General features: G+C 40.2%; 1 protein-coding gene and 1 pseudogene across 3 annotated transcripts in view; one reads left to right on the top strand and one right to left on the bottom strand.

Annotated features, from left to right (window-relative positions):
- The window catches only part of Cdk19 (cyclin dependent kinase 19), a 122,893-nt gene that overhangs the window by 17,653 nt on the left and 84,281 nt on the right, over nucleotides 1–20,959 (bottom strand). For 2 of the 3 annotated variants that reach the window (XM_027402182.2, XM_027402184.2), the window contains one exon: nucleotides 8,876–8,933. The exons of the other annotated variant lie outside the window; for it this stretch is intronic. In XM_027402182.2, coding sequence (XP_027257983.1) covers nucleotides 8,876–8,933 — 58 coding nt within the window. The remainder of the gene's footprint in view (nucleotides 1–8,875; nucleotides 8,934–20,959) is intronic. 3 annotated transcript variants of the gene reach the window in all.
- LOC100774156 lies at nucleotides 11,458–12,325 on the top strand (annotated as a pseudogene).

The raw sequence follows: 20,959 nt of genomic DNA, 5'->3' as shown, positions 1-20,959 counted from the left end.
CACCATCTGCTTTATTGACGAGAAAACTACAGCTTAAAAGCATGTTGACCCCTGGGCGCACAAGAGTTAAGTTCAGCTGCAGCTCCCTGGCTTTCAGGTGCAGTCAGGACCTTCTAAAAGCCCCCTTGTTTAGAGACTGAGAACTAACTACACACACCACTTAGTTCACTGTGTACTGAAATCAGCTGCTGCAAACTCAGGAGGGCTGAATTACACGCATCCCTTCCCAACTCTGTGTTCAGTGACAGCGGACTGGAGATGTGGAATTGGCTATAGGGAAGCAATTAGAACATGCAAAACAGAAAATACCATACTGGGACTTTTCTCCTAGAAAGACGATTGTAACAGCCCATCATATACAACCCCAAGAACACACATAAAACATATAGTAGATAATTGCTAAAAGACATATAGATAATTGTTATAGTAATTCATTTAACAAAGATATAAACAAAAGCTAAGTATTAGGGGGTACTTGTCACTATAAGGTTCTAGAGATCTTTTCTTATGATTTCCTAAATAAGAAGTACCTTTCATCTATAAGACACCTTACAAATGGCATCTATACACCTATACATCTGTTCCACCTTCATAAGAACACTAGTTTAGTACTTTGCTTCTCACCTCTGAGATGAAGAATTTAAAGCCAAAAACAACTAAATTATTTGTCTATGCTCACGTGAATATCAAGTACTCAAACATGTTTTGATTTAGTAGCCATTTTCTTGTGTGTATGGGGTGGGAGGCGAGGTTGACATTAGGTGTCTTTATCACTCTTGTGTTGTCTAGCCATTTCTGAGAAACTGAAACAATCCATCCCACAGCATGGAAGCTCCTTACTGGGATGGACTGTTAGGAACCAGAAGGAAAACAACTTCTGGTTTCAAAACAGCTTCAGGAAGTCCCTGAAACTGACTAGATTCACTATGTCCCTCCTTCCCAAAGATCACAGTAACAACTGCTGAAAGTCTCAGGCAAACCAACATGCAAAAAAGACAGACATCAGACCAGCTGCCTGGAAGAAGCAGAGACCAGCCCAACTGCTTGGAAAAGGTTTAGACCAACTAAGTCACTTGGAAAAGACACTCTCCAACCTGCTGAGTTGCCTGTGGGCTCTGCAGTTATGTTTCAGGTTTCCAGCTTTTGCGAATTGTTACCTGTACTGAGGTGAGCTTTGGTGATACATCTGTCTTTGAATCATTTCTGCTCCTTTAAGTAACCCTTCACTTAAATTCCTGTAAGTAACCCCTCACCCATCACAAAACTGGTCTCTGGTGGTACCCTACTTTGCTCTGTCATGAGCTCCCTCTCTAGGGTGAGTAGACAATTGTGTATTGTTTCCCCAGGAAAATTTAGTCATACACCACCTTAGTTTTTGAGACCAGATCTCTCCCTGAGCTACATACACACACACACACAAGACTGGCTGTCCGTCTGTCTCCAACACCTCCAGCTCTAGTGTAACAGACTAACTTCGAATGTGGGTGCTAGGGATCTGAACTTAGGTCTTTTATACTTGTAGTTAGGTACTTCAACTAAGTTAGGTACACCAACCAGCCTTTTAGTACTAAACTCATAAGCACTGATTGACATCCAATAAATTATACACATGTTAATTATAAATCACAAAAGCAGAGTCACAAGAATGATAAATCTCTATAATTTAAAATATAGAATATACACAGTACATTTTGAGTGTGTAAGGGACCTTGGGTACTATAAAAAGAACAAATGCAGGTAACTATAATGGATCATTTAGTGAGACTAAGTATGCTATAATATGCATTAAATTATAATTGATTATATTGTTTCTTTGGAGTTTGAAATTATACACACACACACACACACACACACACACACACACACACACACATTATGCTTCATGAGACTGCTTTGGAGAATTGAGTTCTTAAAAATAAATTAACCAAGGAAACCCATGCTGATGCCTATCCTTTTAAAACTAAATTTCTCTAGTGCAAACAAAGCCAGTCAATACTTTTACCAATATTACACCTATTATCATGACAAGATACACCACTGAAAGCACTACCTTCCGAGTGACAGATGCTAGCTACTATTGTTGGTAAATATGATAATGGAAATGTATGATGGGATGCTGTTTTGCCCACTAAAAAGCATTTTATATTAGAGGCAAAAGCAAATGTTTCTCTTGTTATTCTCTACCTCTTACCTAGATTTTAAAAAATTAATAAGTAATTTATTTATTTTTGGAGATAGGGCCTCACCATGTAACCCTGGCTGGCCTGGAACTCACTTTGCCTCCCAAGTGCTGGGACTAAAGGCATGTGCCACCGTGCCTGGCTCCATCTCTTAATTCTGTTTAATTCACTGTCAAGTGAAGCCAAGGCCAGAAGAAAATAAGTACAATTCCATTCTACTGAATGAAGTTTACAGGAGCTTTTTCAAACAATTACTAATTTAAACATAGCTAACCTAAACATGGCTTTGATTGTTTTCTAAAATACAATGTATGTGGAGCTGTTCAATTAAATGGATGAGTGAGCCAGGAGGTGGTGGTGCACACCTTTAATTCCAGCACTCAGGAGCCACCCTGGCTTACAAGTAAGTTCCAGGACAGTCAGGGTTACACAGAGAACCCTGTGTGGATATGTGGATGCTAACTAGGTAGCATCTAACAACAGACAAGGAGCAACACCAGAGTCTTAAGACCCAACAAATCTGCATGACAGAAGCACAAAGATACACACAGGTAACAGGAGTCAGTTCTGTCTGGGTTCTAACACATGCTAAGTCCCACAGAGGGAGGGTCTCCATCTCCTTCAAGGTGCCATCCGGAAGGGTGTTTTTAAACACAGTGGAAGTAGACTACTTTGAAAAAACAGAACTTGAGCTGGATTTTGAAATTTAAGTCTTTTGAGATAGGGAGGGATGAGAAATGTTGGATAAGGACTGCTAAATATTTTTGGTTTCTTGAGACAGATTCTTACTCTGATCCCAGGCTGTCCTGGAACTCACTATGTAGCCCAAGACCACCAATCTTCTTATCTCAACCTCTGAAGTACTAAACCACACTGGGGGGTCTCTGAGGTTGTTGGGGAGGAAAGGGTACAATGTACTTTTTACCACTCTGATGGGGATGTCCTTCTGTATGCTGTGAATATATGTCTCTCTTACTGGTTGATGAATAAATGCTGATTGGCCAGTAGCCAGGCAGGAAGTCTAGGCACGGCTACCAGACTAGGGATGTTGGGAAGAAGAGGCAGGGAAGTAGTTGCCAGAGAGAGATGCCATGTAGCTACCAGGAAGATAGGACACCAGACATTCTCCAGTAAGCCAAGACTACGTGGAGATACTTAAATTAATAGAAATGGGTTAATAAATAAATAGAAATGGGTTAATAATTAAGAGAGCCAATAAAAAGCCTGAGCCATGGGCCAAACAGTATATAATTAATATAAGCCTCAGAGTGTTTATTTGGGACTAAACGGCTGTGGGACCCGGTGAGACAGAAAGTCTATCTTTACCACTCAACTGTGCTGCTCTTTGGCATCTGTAGACTTTTATTGTTTTTACCACTGGGATTGAACCCAGGGTCTCATCCATGCTATGCAAGCATCATGCCATGAGTGCCCTGGGCCCCCACTTTACTATTTTTAAACAGTGATTCTGGGGCTTTGGAAGCAGCATGGTGGTGGATTACCATACACACACAAACATGGCATTAAGACAAAGTTTACAAGGAACTTAATTATAATTACTGTTATTTATTGCTTAAATTTTAATTTATTCCCAATCTTTAACAGAACTACAATCTTAAAATTCTTAACAAAAGGTAACTGGCCTGAGCAGAGAACAGAATTTTATGTTGACTAGATTTGAGTGACTAAGGTAAACATAGTTAATGACACAAAAAAAACAATAAAGAGTCTAAGAAGATGATGATGAATTTTCTTGGATACAACGAAGCTCAGGTGGCCAAGAGGGCCAAATAACAATAAAGACTTCTGCTAGAGAGGACTGACATCCAAACTGTAGAATCAATTTTGTAACATCTAAAATTTGAGATCATAGATTGCCAAATCTTTGAAGAAATAATTATAGAGGCAGGCTGTGTCCCAAGCCAGTGCTGAAGGTGTCCTGAAAAGGCATGCTAATGAGAGCAACAGGAGCACAGTGCAAAAGCAAAAGCAAAAGCTGAAGATAGAAAATCAACCACATAATGTCAGACAGCCTCGGGCCAGACACCTCAGGAGACACCGTGCACTGTATTAAGAACAGTGCCTGACACGGGCCACGGGACCTTCGAAGGCAGAGGTCATAGGCACAGGTCTTTTCAGAGACAGGTCTGACTGAGAAGTGGATTTCAAGGTGAGATTCTAACAAATTGCCATAAATGAAACCAAAGAGTGTAAGGCTATCTTAGGAGTAGAGAAACAATGGGGTGCACCAACATGGGACACAGGGACACAAATGCTAAAAATCCAAGATGGAGGCATGAACTGAAGTGGCACAGAAAAAGTTCAACTAGTTTAAAGACTCTATCAGGCTAAGTCACTGATGCAACTTTGTGATTTTTAGAGTTAGAACCAAATTATCTTGAGCAATCTCACGTCCTCTTAATAGCCATCTATTTTGTCTGTGTCTGACCTAACATCCTTTCAAGCATCAGGCAAAACCTTTGGGATGCATTCACAGACCCTGCCTGGCATTCCCAAGCCCCTCTGTGTTAGAGAACCTCACAGGGTAAGTAACTCTTCCATTTGTTGTTTCTCACCTCAAACTTGAACCAACCACAAACTCATCTTCCACTACGCTGACAACTGAGTTCCCCAAGCAACTGAGCGCAACCACTTAGACAACATTCCTAACACTCACTCTTTCATGTTGAAGTAATTAAAAACTGTCTAGGAGATAGTATTTTCCTAACTGCTAAGTCGATAACCTTGGTTTAGTAAAACTACAAAAGAGGGCAACAGCACTACATCCTTTTATCAATTGTGTATTTTGAGTGTTTGCTCAACTTAAATCAAGTTTTGATGGTTTAAAATGACAAATATTCTCACAGAAAAATCTCATTATTCAATATAACTTTAAAAAGAAACAACTAATCTTCACATTGACAGAGACCTACTTTACATTTATTTTCTAAAAGGAACTCTATTTTAGGGATACCTCAATTTTAAACCTAAGCTAGAGCCAAAACCAACAGAATCTCCTAATAAGAAAAAGGGAAAAATATTAATTGGGTCCAACCATTTGGATTACTATGTTATTATTTCTAATAAGACTGTTGTGATACAACAAATTCAAGGCTCTGGGCAGTCCTACGACATACAACAATGAACTGTACTGATACCTGATGGCTTTGAGTTGACTCACAGTGTACAACATTCTAAAGGCACCAGTATCTAAAGGCAACAACATCCATGTTGTTGGTATCAAAACTATATAAATTCTAGCTAGCATCAAAGGAGATTTCTCTGAAAGTAAATTTTGAAACATAGTTTTAAAATGATTCATATTTTAATACATAAAAACTATTCTTCCCCAAAGAAGAAACTTCTATCTAAGAGACCCTACCTACCTCAAACGCATGTTTTCTGATTAAATGAATCTTCAGGGCACTGTACAGGACACTGGCCCTTGTCATGCAGGGAACACTGCAGACAAGGGGGTGGACAACGTGAGAGGATTGGGAGGAGTGCTGTGAGATGCTGCCTCCTGGACACACGGCCACTAGGCACAGGAAGCACAGCAGTGTCTGCCTGCATTCAGAACTGCTCACAGGGCTACACCTCTAGCTCAGAAGCTACCAGGGAACTGATGGCTTGGGGGGGGGGTAATAATTTAATTGTTGAGGGTATGGCTACTGGAAAGTTGTCCAGAGTCAGGCACACAGCCCTACAATTTTGTGCATATAGGCGGCACTAAATGCACACTCAGTGCTCATGGTTTTACAGAGGACATGAGGGTGGGAGGGGGTTGGGCTGAAGGAGTATCTGGGTAGAGTGAAAGTTGGGGTAGAGATGATTAAAATACATTTTATAAATTATAAAATTGTCAATGAATAAACAAAAACAAAAATATTCTTTTTTTGTTTGTTTTTCAAGACAGGGTTTCTCTGTGTAGCTTTGGAGGGGATTAAAGGCGTGCGCCACCAATACCCAGCTTCAAAAATATTCTTAAAAATTACCAAATGATACTCCTATTCTGACAATGAATAGTAATAACTTACTGGAATTCCAGTTTCTTTTCTGATTGTAAAATAAGAAATAAGATTTTATTACACCCACAAATGCTGATCTCTCACAGGTTTGGCCTCTTGCTTCTACCCCTGACAGTAGTAAAACCTGGTACATACACAAAGGAAAGTGTTGTTTGAAAGGAATTTTAGAATATTAACCGATTTCTTTTGTAATGTAACTATTACCCATTTATTTACCCAGGGTTTCCAGTACAATGCCAAAATAACAGGACAATTAAAAAACATCACAAATAATACCTAAAATAACATGAACATTAAAAACCAATCCTAAAACAAAAACTGGCCACACTACATAAAGTTATGACTACAAAAATCAAACTGGCCCAAAACAACCCCCACCCCAAAATGCAAACAAACAAATAAAAAACTTCACTGAAATTAAAATAGTAAGAAATTGTTCCATATATCCCAAACATCAAACAAAATATTTCATAGAATATAAATGATTATAGACACAGGTAAAAACACAGCTTAAAGAGTCATTTTGAGTTGGGGATTTGGTTAAAAATGCCTATTACTGTTATCTGCTACCTTTAGTTTTTTAATCGTACTTTGTTCTTGATTACTTTAACTTTACATATAATATTTATGTTATCTGTCACATGCAAATATACATGTCAGACACAGAGGGCAAAAAAGTAAAAAAAAGGCTGGGCAGTGGTGGCTCAAGCTTCTAATCCCAGCACACGAGGCAGAGGCAGGCAGAACTCTGAGTTCAAGGCCAGCCTGGTTAACAGAGTGAACAGCTGTCTTGAAAAATCAATTAAAAAAAAAAAAATCTGACCTGGATCCTGGCAGCTAACATGTTACATGACGTGTGGCTCCTTCCTTGGTGATTCTAATAGTCTCCCTCTGCTGTCAACTGCTAGCCTGCCTACTCCGTTTCACCTTCATCAGATGCTAGAAATGAGCCTTCCCAGCACTGTGAGACATAAAACAACCTCCAGTCTGTACATGAACAAACTGTGATGCATGCCAAGAAGGAGAACTGAACGGAAGAAAAATGCCACGCTGATGTTAAAAGGTTCAACAGGGCTAATGATTAGGACTCTGCGGTTGTGGAAAATTGGAATTTTGCAGGTCCAGAGCCAAGTGATCTCAGGATATTGTTATTCCTTGTTTCTGTGTCTGTTTCAATCATCAGATAAAACCTCTAGAATCCATTAACAGACCTTGAGGTTCCATCAACCTAAAAGCTAAGAATGTGATCAGATAATATATTAAATCCACAGTAGAGCTGTCCATCTGTCCATGCCATCATCATGTTATCAGCTATCTGTCTAGCTACCTGATGCTTTTGCCCATGCATCTGGGCAATGCCTTGATACATGGCTTTCTTTTGTTCTGTAACTATAAAAGTTGGTTGTAACTGCTCCCACAATGGAACTAGTTATTAGGGGACAACCTGAATCCATCCATGCTCAGAGGTCACAGTCACTGTGTTTGGCTCAGAATAAATTCTCTCTTCATCTGGGGACAAGAGTCATGTTTTGCATTGGCAGAGGTAAGATTCAGTTTAAAATGGAGAGAGGACTCTCAGTGTTTAAGGGAACAGGAGGAGCCTGAGAAGAACTAAGTGACAATGCTGCGATGCAGGGACCTTAAGAAAACCCGTTAGTTTTAAAGACTACAAGGGAACTAGCAGGTTCAGAGACCAATGAGGGAACACGAGGCTGTGGGGAAGTCTCGGGACAGGGCACTTAGAGAGTGAGCAAGGCACAGCTCTGCAAATCCAGTTTTCCTTCACGGTGTCTACCTTCAGGAGGCAGCTCTGTGGCTGAGGCAACACGATAAAGAACCACACTGCACAGTAAAATGTTTGCCTATTTCTCATGGGGAGGGACTAGCTTTTATCTCCTTTTTACTTTTGCAGAGCAAAATGTATGTCTTTAATAAATGCCTGTAAGAAAACCTGAGTGTTGAAATAAAAAATAAAAACAAATATGGGAAAGGACCAGGAAGGGAAAAGCAACTATCAGGTATTTAACAGCAACACAGTTTCAATGAAGGTCAGTTCCACTCCAATCAGGCAGAGGGTCAAAGCAGGTTTACTAGTTGAGAGCAGCTTCTTCCAGAAATGGACTGGGGTAGAAGATGCTGAAGCAGGAATCAAATAGCAGGGCAAGCTGGCTGAAGCAGTCAGGTTGCATCACCTCCAGCACCAACGCTCCACTAGCAAACGAAGTTCACTAAAACCCTTCCTGCCTGGGTTAATGGGCACAAACACGTGTGAGGTACACAAGCATTTGTTCCAACAGGGATGACATGCTGCTGAGGACAGAGGGGTGGGAATCACCTGGGACGGCTGCTATGCATTAAGTTAGGGTTAGGGCAATGTATGTGGGAAGGATTACTAAGCAGGAGAATGGTGGTGACACACTTGTCATATTGTATGGGAGCAAATGTTTACGGGGGCTTGTTAATTGATGCCTCAAGTTAGAATGACAGGATTTTATTTTGAGGAAAAAGCTGTGGAAGAACTGGTGGATTTATAGACTACCTACATTTTCCAACATCTTTTCTAGAAACACTCCGAGAAAATAATTTTAAAATCAACAACTTAAGAAAGGGTATTAAAAGGGGAAAACATCTTTGTAATCATCGATTATCTTAGGAATAATTACCTACCTATTTTGACTCGCCCCCTTTCAGGACCTTCTCCCATTACTAGGATATTTGCTGGTTTCTAGAAATAAAAATAGAGCATTCAAATTACTACATTTATTCTTTTGACATGCTCCAAAATGGAAATTTTCTCATGAAAATATAATTTATGTATTTTCATTTAGTCTAAACTAAAGATTAAGCACCTTTTACAGTTAAAGCATTTGATATCCTTGAAGTTAGAACTACATTCATATAAACATATTTTCCAGGGAAATATATCTATTTTCAAAATTGTGTCATGTAAAAAATTATTACAAAGTAATTAAAACTATCATTTCTATTTATCTCATAATTTAAAAACCTGCACAAATTAAATACACTTGTAACACAAAACACAATATAGCAACATTCACTAAATCATCAGTACTCCCTGCTAAGGATTTTTGGGCTATGGGAAAATATCACCAACATACAGACAGGCTCCATTAGAATTCATGTCAGCTAGAATAAGAGTAAAAGTAAGAAACTTTAAATATAATTTCAAACGGTAGGACAATAAAAACCAAAGCCAACTTGGGCAGTGGTGGAGCACACATTTAATCCCATCACTCAGAGGCAGAAGCAAGCTGATCTCTGAGAGTTCAAGGCCAGCCTGGTCTATGGAGCAAGTTCCAGGACAGACAAGAGTTCCACAGTGAGATCCTGTCTCAAAAACACAAAACAAACAAAAAGCCGAAAGCCAAAGCCAACACAGGTTCTACAAAGAAAAGAATAAGCCACAGACTTCAAGCCGTTCGTATGGTCCTCACCTACAAACATGTGGAAACAAGTTGTGGCAACCTATTGGGGGAAGGGGGAAACTCCTCTGAGCGAAAAATGTTTGTACTAGAATTTATTGTACTCATGTACTCCGTGGATAGATAGATGGATAGACAGAGTGAGTTTTCTTTTGAGATAACTTCTCTTGCTCTGAGATCTTTTCCATGTTGCTGATGTTTGTTTTCAGAAAGCTCTTCAATGAAAACAATAAGCACATGCACTAATAGTGCAAATGAAGTGACTAACAATTTATTACAGGCAGGTCAGAGTCCATTAACCAGTTCCTGAACAATTAACAGGAGATGAATAGAGAAAGAACACAGAAGAAAGAGAAGCACTCTGAAGAGCTGTGCCTGAGAGACAGGAAGAGCTCTGACTGACAGGAGGGACAGGCTCCTGCTGGGTAGTCTCAAATGCCAGTGAAGACATTTGACCCTTACACAGAAGCCGAAACCAGGACTGGTGTGAAGGGAAGCACAGGGAGGGTAGGGTTGGGAAATGTTTTTACAGAAGAAAGTTCATAGGACTTTGTGACTGGGAGCAAAAGGAAAAAAAATAACAAAAACCGAGACAGAGATCACACCAAGATCTTGGCTTCATGTGACAAGAACAACTGAGCCTTTTGTGGAACTTGAAAACTGTGAGAGGAACAGGCGTGGGAGAGGGAGATGACACCACGTTTGCTATCATGATATGCTTAAGCCACACTAGCCAAGAGAGTGGGACATGATGATTTGGGCTAGAAGTCATTGCCCAAGGAGTGTGATGACTAAAATAAGGTCACTGGGGCAGAAAGGGTAAAACAGCACCAGGTGAAAACCAATCCTTCATAATTCAAGTTTGGTAACTGTTGATGGATATCAGGCTGATTACTAAATGTTATACTGCAGACTTTTAGGAAACAAAAGGAAATACATGATGACCTGAATTTTCAGGAGCTTATACCTGGTAAGGCAAGCTGGAGATAGTTTTAGAATAAGAGTATTCTGAAAGCATTGCCGGAAGGGGTGGCATGCACCTTTAATCCCAGCACTCAGGAGACAGAGACAGGCGGATCTTTGTGAGTTCGAGGTCAGCCTGGTCTACAGAGCATGTCCCAGGACAGCCAGGGCTACGCAGAAAAACCCTGTCTCAAGACAAAACAAAACAAACAAACAAAAAAGAAAGTGGAAGGAATAATAACTTTTCAGTGAACATCAGGATAGTATTTAGGAAGGTGACTTTAGTAAAGATGGATAAACTCAAAACAGAAGACCACACTTCAGGCTAATGGAACCAACCGTACAAAGTCACATTCATATAACACAGACTTGGAACTGGAGAGACGGCTCAGAAGTCAAGAGTGTGCTGGTGCTCTTCAGGGAGACCTGAGAGTTCATTTCCCAGCATCCAAGTCAGCCAATTTATAACCAGCTCCAGGGAATCTGATGCCCACTTCGGGTGTATCATGAATGCATGTGTACAAGCACACACGAGTACTTACACACACACACATAAGCCAAAATTATCACATATTTGAAAATGAAAAAAATATTTCTAGAGCAACCAGAGCCAAGAGGAGAAACTATACAAAACACTCAGGACTAAAAAATTTAACATTATCTCTTATCAAAGCACTTATAAGGAAAGTTTATGGCTTTGAGTATTATGTCAGAAAAAAGCCTAGACATAAGAAACTGTGTGCCTGAGATGTTTAAGAAAAGCAGCAGCTCGATTTGAATCGCGCTTCCATCTCTCCAGCTTCAGTCAGACAGGTGTGGAGAGTCTTCTGGAAGGATCCCGAGATGGCTGCCCAGGGAGAGCCGCAGGTCCAGTTCAAACCCGTCCTGGTGGGCGACAGTGGCACCGGGAAGACGACGTTCGTGAAGCGCCACTTGACGGGCAAGTTCAAGAAGTATGTAGCCACCCTGGGCGTGGAGGTGCACCCTCTCGTCTTCCATACCAACAGAGTACCTATTAAATTCAAGGTGTGGGACACAGCCGGCCAGAAGTGCGGGGGCCTGCGAGATGGCTACTACATCCCAGCCCAGTATGCCATTATAATGTTTGATGTAACATCAAGAATCACCTACAAGAATGTACCTAGCTGGGCGTTGGTGGCACACGCCTTTAATCCCAGCACTCGGGAGGCAGGGGCAGGCAGATCTCTGTGAGTTCGAGACCAGCCTGGTCTAGAAGAGCTACTTCCAGGACAGCCTCCAAAGCCACAGAGAAACCCTGTCTCGAAAAACCAAAAAAAAAAAAAAAAAAAAAAAAAGAAGAAGAAGAAGAAGAAGAAGAAAAGAATGTACCTAACTGGCATAGAGATCTGGTACGGGTGTGTGAAAACATCCCCATTGTATTGTATGGCAATAAAGTGGATATTAAGAACAGAAAAATGAAGGCAAAATCTATTGTCTTCCACCAAAAGAAGAATCTTCAGTACTATGACACTTCTGCCAAAAGTAACTACAACTTTGAAAAGCCTTTCCTCTGGCTTGCCAGAAAGCTCATTGGAGACCCTAACTTGGAGTGTGCTGCCATGCCTGCTCTTGCCCCGCCTGAGATGGTCATGGACCCAGCTTGGGCAGCACAGTATGAGCATGATTTAGAGGTTGCTGAACGACTGCCCTCCCGGATGAGGATGAAGACCTGTGAGACAGTGAAGCTGGAGCCCTGCCTCAGAAGTCTAGTTGTATAGGCAACTGTCCTGTGATGTCAGCGGTGCAGCGTGTGTGTACTTCATTGGATGCTGAAGGAGATGAATGGGCTTCAGGATGAATGTAGCAGTTAAAACACACCTTCATTTTTTGGAGGAGGGGGGACTTGCATATTTAGCTGTTTGGAACAGTTGTTTCCTTCCTGAATTTCAAAAATAAGACTGCTACAGTCACATCGCATTATTCAGTCAGTGGTGAAATCTTGTTTGTTACTGTCATTCCCATTCTTTTTGTTTAGAATCAGAATAAAGTTGTATTTCAAATAATCTAAAAAAAAAAGAAAAGAAAAAGAAAAAGAAAAGAAAAGCAGCAGCTCAACAGAATGAACAAGCAAGAGGAAAAAGAAACAAAACAAACACTATGTATTATTAAAACGATCCAGGCAGAAACACAAACCAGAAGAAAATTATAAACCTTTGAGACAACTGGAGCAAGAACACAGGAGGCAGAGATACAAAGAGAAGCAGTGATGGCAGAATCCCACGGAGAACTGTGCATCTTTTACTCCATGTACACATGGTAGAGAAGGTCAAGAAATGAGCAGGATGGAGTGGTGCATGTCTGTAACTCCAGAACTCAGGAGACAGACAGACGCAAGACAAGCACAAGTTTGAGGGAAGCTAGGCTATATTGTGAAAGTCTGTGCAAGAAAGAAAGGCAAGAGGAGGGAGGAATGGAGAGAGGCTGGTTGGCAGAAGAATTAAGCAACCTAGGCTACGTATGGCTCAATTTCCATGCCAGTGTCACAGCAAGACTCTATCAAAACAACACGACAGACAAACCAGGACCAAGGACAAATAAGAACAGAAAGCTAAGAACAACCAAGGCATTTGTGACAGAGGTATGTTGGAGGGTGAAGGGGTAGGTATAGGAATAGGGCTCAAAGAAAAACATCAAGATTTGTTTCAGATCTATAGCAGAGGCTCAGGTAAGATGGTCAAAGGGCTAGCGTGGGGACCTAGGAGAGATAAATGATGCAGGAATAACAACAGGTTAACCCAAAGATAGAACAAAATAAAATGAATCCTTACTTCCTAACATATATATACATCAATTTCAAGTGGAATAAAATGGGAAATGAAAAACAAAGTTTGAATAAAAAATAGAAAAATAACACTTCTTTCTCTCTCTTTTTTTTTGTGTGTTGGGGGGGATGGTCTGAGCCAGGGTTTCTCTGTGGCTTTGGAGCCTGACCTGGAACTAGCTCTTGCAGACCAGGCTGGCCTCGAGCTCACAGAGATCTGCCTGCCACTGCCTCCCTAGTGCTGGAATTATAGGCGTGTGCCACCAACACCTGGCTATAACTTATTTTTTCCATTTCTTTCTTTTTTTTTAAGATAGGAACTCACTACAGAGTTAGCTGGTTTCAAATTCAGGATTCTCCTGCCTCAGCCTCCTGAATACTAGACCAGAGGGGTACATCACAACATTTGGTAAGGCTATCTAATCCTGGTAGGCTTTTCTTTTATGTGTGGGTATGTCTTCACACATGATACAGTATCCACAGAAGCAAGAAGGCATCAGATCCACCCGGGCTAAAGGAAGTTCTAAGAGGCTGTGAGCCACCCAGGGTGGGTGCTGGAAACTAAATTCAGATCCTCTGCAATGTCTCCATACTGAAACATATTTCTTTACAAAGACATTAAAGCTTTTTATCATAAAACATGGATAAATTCTGCTACATTAAAATAACTTCCAATCATCAAAACAAAATGAAAACTACAGCACAAACAGGAACACTATTTACAAGTCAAAAGAAAGACCTACAAGTCAAAATGAAAAACCAACTGTATAAAAAATTAGGGGGAAAATAAGATATTTAACTATAGCAAAATATTTTTAACACAAATCCTTATAGAAAGATGAGCCACTACATCAGTACTGACAAAAAAATGCAAAGTAAGAGCCATGAGAAGGCATTTTACCCTACCAGATTGGTTAAAAAAAAAAAAAAAATCAAGACCTGAACAACTGATATGCAGCAGTGCTAACGCCCATACATTTCTGGTGGGTGAATGCACTGGCACAACTTGTTTGGAAAATAATTTTGGAATAATTTTGCATAAGGGAGTAACTGAATCACTTTGAATCAGTAATTTCACTTTTACATAATGCCAGGGAATATCTGTAACAACACAGTTCGTAATTTTAAGGAAATTACTGAAATGCAAATAGATATAAACTCATGGCTAATCTTGGAAGTACTATACTGCATGAAAAAAGAAAGTTTGAAAAGATTATCTGTAACAGAACACCAATTCCATAAAGCTCAAATCCAACCAGAGCTAAATACACTATTTAGGGATGCACACAATGAGATAAACCTATTTTTAACTGTAGAGAATAAGAGTCTCAAATCTAGGTCATCTGTTATGTCTTAGGAGGAAGAAGAGACTAAAAGGAAGAAAACAAAACAAGCACGCTTCGGGTAGTGGCCTACTTGGTAAGTGGCAGGTTCTTAGCCGTCTGTGAATCGTTATGCTTTTAGCAGACACAAATACTGCAAATATTTTTGCATGTGCATAGTAAGATGAGAGCAACCAAAAATAAAACAAGGAATGGGATTGGAAGGTACTGTCTTCAAGCGTTTTTAAACATTATTTTATACTCTACAGAGAAAGGAAGAGAAGTAGGGAGTGTGCCACCTGGGCGGTTAGAGAAGATCCATCTAGAGTGTATGAGGCAAACATGTTCCTGGTGAACTGTAGGATATGATGAACCATAGTGGTTACAAGGGCAAGCACAATGACAATGACTATAAAAAGGAGACCAAGGAAGGACTTGCCTTCTGTGTCAAGTGGTTCTACTTTTAGCAAGAGCCCTGTGAGTAACCAGAATTGGGTAGGTTCTTGAGTGTGTATTCTGATAGCTGTTAAGAGTTGCTACAAGAGGACCAGGTGGGCAAGGTGTTTGAGAGAGACAGGGGGAAGAAAAGGGAAGGCAGGGGCTGAGATCAAGGTTAGAGGGAGAAAAGGTTAGTGTCTTGACAGCACAGGGTCCCTTTAAGTGGTTATCAGATGTAAATAATGAAATCTGAGATGTGGCCAAAATGGATGATTAGGTAGCTGGTGACCCAATGAAAATAATTTTTCTTCAATTTCAGAAGCCAGATATACTAAATGAAACTGAAGTTTGTATAAAGAAGGCAGAGACAATCAGATTAAGATTCTCAAGGCCTTAAGTAAGAATGATTGTCTCTGATAGGTTATGAGTTTTAAAAATTATAAGATTGCCATATTGTATAAGCCATTTTCCTACAGTATTTGTAATTAATCCCTAAAGTCTGAGCTTTTAAAGCTCTTTAAAATTCTAAGATATAAACACAATGAAATCTGTGACATGGGAACAACAAATCATTTCATGTAAGAAATAAAATGCAAGAACAGAAAGCAGGTTTGTATTATTTAACGTTATCAGAAGTTCTTATGCTCAAGTTATGCTGAAAAACAATGCTGGCACCACAATGAGATCAGACTGTAGGAGGAGAAGGTCTAAGGAGAATGTCTGTAACAACACACTGAACGCCTATGGAAGCTTAAGTGTGAGGGGTTCATGCTGTAGACAGAACGGCAGAGACAGTAATGTGGCTTAGGGCAGGAGTGGCCTACCCTGTGGCCAAGAACTAGAATTACCCAGTTGTTTTTCAAAGTGTACCCCTAAGGTGGGGTTACCTGGCCCCTTCATAACAAGTAGATACATGATATGGTCACAAGATACCTGTTTTTTGTTTTGTTTTGTTTTGTTTTTATCACAAGATAAACTATGCATCTACCATTAAAATATTTTTAACTCTTCAGAGTATTTTCTCACACATTTTTCTTTCTTTTTTAAAGTTTATTTATTTTATGTGTATGAGTGACCTGTCTTCATTCATATCTGGAAGAGGGCATCACATTCCTCTACAGATGGTTGTGAGCCACCATGTGGTTGCTGGGAATTGAACTTGGTGCCTCAGGAAGAGGAGCTGCTGAGCCATTTCTTCAGCCCCCTGCACTTTTAATAGAAACAAATGTGTTAAGGACTACGAAGCAGGTCTTAGAACAATTCTACCCAATTCTCAAGAAGACTAACTTTAATAATATCAGTGAAAGATGTATGTGGGGAAAAAAGGACTGTGTAGTTTAACACCCATGCCCCTGCCCACACAAACCTAAACAGACAAAAAAAAGCATACCAAAATTGTCCTGACCCACTTACACCCAATTAGCACAGACCATGCTTCACCAAAACTCTTCTTCTTACTGTGAACACAAAATGTCAGCTGTGAAAGAAAATGATACTGCTGGGCTTGCACAGTTTAGTTGCCATAGAAACGGCAGAAATGACAGAAGCTGGATGCCTCACATTTAAGTTATCAGCAATAAAATCAAACAGGCAAAAATCAATGCTACAGGGTTTGTTTTAGTTAAATTCTATCATAAAGGCAAGTCATGAAAATGTGCAATTGTAACATGGTTATACAGAGGCTATTCTATTCCTTTAATATTCGTAATTCTGCAGAATTTTGTAATTCTTCAACCTACACCCAGGACACTTTGTATGTACTCCAAATCTGCTGCTTTTCCTCTTATAGGATCACTCATTTCACAGGGTTACATTTACTTCAGCTGGTTGGTGTGTCATAACTAGGACAGCATAGAGACCCACAACCACTCTACTACATTTGCTCTGTGGTCCCTACTTCAGCATACTGGGCAATCTCAATAGAAAGACAGAAAAACAGTAACACAACTAACCAGACTTAAATAATAGGAACAAGGCAGAGTTTAAGCTGGGCTAGTTTCTATAACAATGGATGACACTGGCCTGATGTCAGTGTCTACAACTATGCTTTCATTTAAATTCCCTTCCCATTGATACAGAAGTACAATCCCAGAGATTCATTTTTGCAGTGTTCTTCACTGTTCCCCTGAACAAATAAGATTCTGTGCTGCAGAACAAATAACTATGAAGGAGAAAACACGGTGCTTTCTCTTCTTAACACACACAGTAGTCATAGGCAGACGTTACTCTACCACAATTATCTATACCTTAAAACAACCTCACTAGTGGAAGAGTTGAGCATTAAAAATACAGCAATACTGAGAACACAGAGCAATAACAAACCCAGTAATCACAGCATTTGGGAAGTGGAGGCAAGAAGTTCAGGTTACAAAGTCTTCCTTGGTTACTTAGCAAGTTCAAGACCAGCCTGGGAAAGGAGAGCTAGTCTCAAAAAAATGGAGAGAGCTGGGCATGGCAGAGCAGACTTCTGACATCAGCACTTGGGAAGCAGAAATAGGTTTGTCAATGTGAGTTTCAAGATAGCCAAGGATACCTAAAAACAAAACTAACAAGACAGAGGGAGATTCGTATGTAGGAGATAGAGCAAAGAGGTGAGAAATGCAGAGAACCTAACCAATGGCACTCAAGTTTCCAGACATTGGAGAAGACAGCCCTGTCACTCTCACGTCTACCGGAATCTTGACATATACTAAGTGGCTAGGGAACAAATATACCAATGAACTAAACAGCCAATGGTTAGCACTCACGATCCTCCCTGTTATCGGGTTAAGCATAAGTGTCTTTTGATGGGTAATGTCCCAATTTTAAAAGAAGTACTAGGAAATGAGTGAATACCTAAAATATACCAAATTTATTTCTGAATATGGTTTTCAAAATTTAGGTTTTATTCCAGGGTTCCAAAAAACCACATGTACATTAATGACTGCATATGGAGACTGCTAGGTCTCTAGTCTTCCATGTATCTTAGAAATATGTCAACTGTGGAAGATCACTTCCATAAGTACCATAAACTCCATTCATCCATGATGGATTTTTCCTTCTCTCTAACAAACTGTCTTGTCCTGGTATTCTCTCCCTGGTCAACAGAAGCAGAAGCCTGACCTGGGTGCTGCCCTTTATGTTACTGTAAACCTACTCATTGCTCCTCAGCTCTACCCAGCCCTACACACTGACTACAACCTATCCTCTCTATTCTAATAGACTTGCTTTAGACCTCCCTGCTCTCTCACCAGCTGACCCATCTCCGGGACCTAAACAGATTCTCTGTGAGCAGTCTCTCTTAAAGCCTGAATTGCTCAGGAAAACCCACATTTAAAGAAGAACAGTTAGGATCCACCACAGCTGGTCCTCCCTGCTTTTCTGCCTTCTTTGTTCCAGTGACACCAAACAGGTAGTATCCAGTAGGCGGTTTCTCAGTCTACAGTTTTTTTATGCCATTTCTTCTGCCCAAAATGCTCCCAGACCTTATCACTTTCACTATATTAATTTCTACTTATTTCTGGTGTTCCAAGAAGGCCTTCATCCCAATTGGGTAGGTTCTAATTTTGTGTTCTCAGTATTTTTTGCTGAGCTGGTCCCTGAATGATGTTCATACCCCCTCAAAACCATCTCTACCTCTTGTCTTTGTGTGAGTATGTGTGTGTAAACTCATATGCTAATGGAATGAGAGCATTGTTGCTCATGGGTAGATAAGTGTTCTACCAATGAACTACAACTCTAGCCCTGTGGTTTCTTTTAGAGCACTTTTATTTTATGACTATCTGTATACAAATTTCCCCCACAATGGACCCACTGAGGGAAAAGGCTATATTTTTGTTTGTTTGTTTTGTTTTTCGAGACAGTGTTTCTCTGTGTAGCTTTGGAGCCTATCCTGGCACTCACTCTGAAGACGAGGCTGGCCTCGAACTCACAGAGATCCACCTACCTCTGCCTCCCGAGTGCTGACATTAAAGGTGGGCACCACCAATGCCCGGCAAGAGGCTGTATTTTATTAATCTTATATTCCCAAGTGCTCAGTAGAGTGTCTAGTACGTATTAGGAAGTCAAAGTAAGTTTGTAAAGCAAGTTCTAAGGCTTTACGAGTACTTCCTCCATAGAAACCCAATGACAAAAAAAAAAAAAAAAAAAAAAATCCAGGGTTTTTTTTGTTTTGTTTTTCTCTCTCTCTCTCTGTGTGTGTGTGTGTGTGTGTTGTGTGTGGTGTGTGTGTGTGTGTGTGTGTGTGTGTGTGTTTTGTTTGGTTGGTTGGTTTGGTTTGGTTTTTGAAGACACGGTTACAGTTTCTCTGTGTAGCCCAAGCTGTCCTGGAACTCCCTCTGTAGACAAGGCTAGCCTTGAACTCACAGAGATCTGCCTGCCTCTAGAGCCTCTAGAGTGTGGGGACTAAAGGTGTGCCACCACTGTCCAGCAAAAAAAACAATTTTAAATGACAGTTATATTCAGTAATGCCATTCCTTTCATACTTTAGCTAGAAAGCCTTCTCTATTTAGAGGACCTAGACACTATTTAAAATGTTTTCTGTAAGTGACAAAGTCTTCACAATAAAGTTTCATGCTTGTAGCTAGATGTAAGCTATTTGTAAATGAGAAGCAACCTGTAATGCCAAGTACATGATTAGTTTCATTTTACCATAAGCCAGGATGGTGTATCTGTAATATAACAGTTATGTTAATCCAACTTTGGTACTCACATTAAACAATGCCTGCCAACCTAGCACTGCCAACAGTTAACAATTCACTCCTTTGTCTGCCTTTTAGAAGTGGTTATATGCCTGAACAGCAAAGATAAGGTTTTCTTTTCCCTAACAAGAACCAATAAAAAGCAACCATTATGAAAAGCTCCATGCAAAACAAATACATGTATCTGGAGGGCTATTTACCTAACTCGCTTCAAGGTCACAAGGAGAAAGTAATCAAACTCTACTCAGCAGCAGGTACAGCAGTACACAGGTATCCAGAGGCAGCACTGAGAAGCAACAATCACAAGATGCAGTTTTCTATTCATATAGTGAGCACTCACTCACATAAAACTAACTAAATTAAACAGCGCCCCTGAATGGGCTTTTTCAGTTTTATCTACGGCCTTCTAAGTCCAAACGCTCCCGTCTGTGTGTCCCCCCAGCCCCGTTCTTACTGCTTTATTGACTTTACATTTTTATGTGTTTATGTTCACTCTTAATATACGAAGAGAGGAAGAGCATCAGCAAAGAAGACACACCAAGCTGAGCTCTCTTGTTCTACTGATGAAGATTATGAGGCCCGGAGTGAGAGATCTACAATTTTCTCCGACTGCACTCTCCACAGAAAGTGGAAGGCCCAGAACGAAAAGTTCCCAAAGACACACAGCAGGCCAGGGCTGTAAAAGCAGGAGCACACGAGAGAACATGGTACACTGATTTTTGTCCCTCACCTCTAGAAGTGTGCTCAGAGAACATGCTCCCACAAAACAACACCATATGTAAAGAAATATATCAGTCCTTACATCTTCAATGTAAGGTAATGCCATACTTACTGGTGACTACCTGGATAACCTTTTATCACAATTTGCCAATTTGTAATTAAAATGGATATATCATTATATATAAATTTTGCCTCAGTAAAATTCATTTAATGAAATAGCAAGACTGAATGGCTTTTTCAGTCTTAACTACAGCCCTAAGAGTCCTAAGGCTCTTGTCTGTGACCTTTGGTTTTGACTGATATTTTTATTTGTCTGTTCATGTCTTTGTGTGTGTGCCATGTGCACATGTACACCACCTGGAGAAGGCCTATCTTAGTTAGGGGTTCTATGCCCTTGATAAAAC

Source organism: Cricetulus griseus, chromosome 2 (genome assembly GCF_003668045.3).
Source record: "Cricetulus griseus strain 17A/GY chromosome 2, alternate assembly CriGri-PICRH-1.0, whole genome shotgun sequence".
In the NCBI taxonomy this organism is placed as follows: Eukaryota; Metazoa; Chordata; class Mammalia; order Rodentia; family Cricetidae; genus Cricetulus; species Cricetulus griseus.
This window is presented reverse-complemented; position numbering and strand designations above follow the sequence as displayed.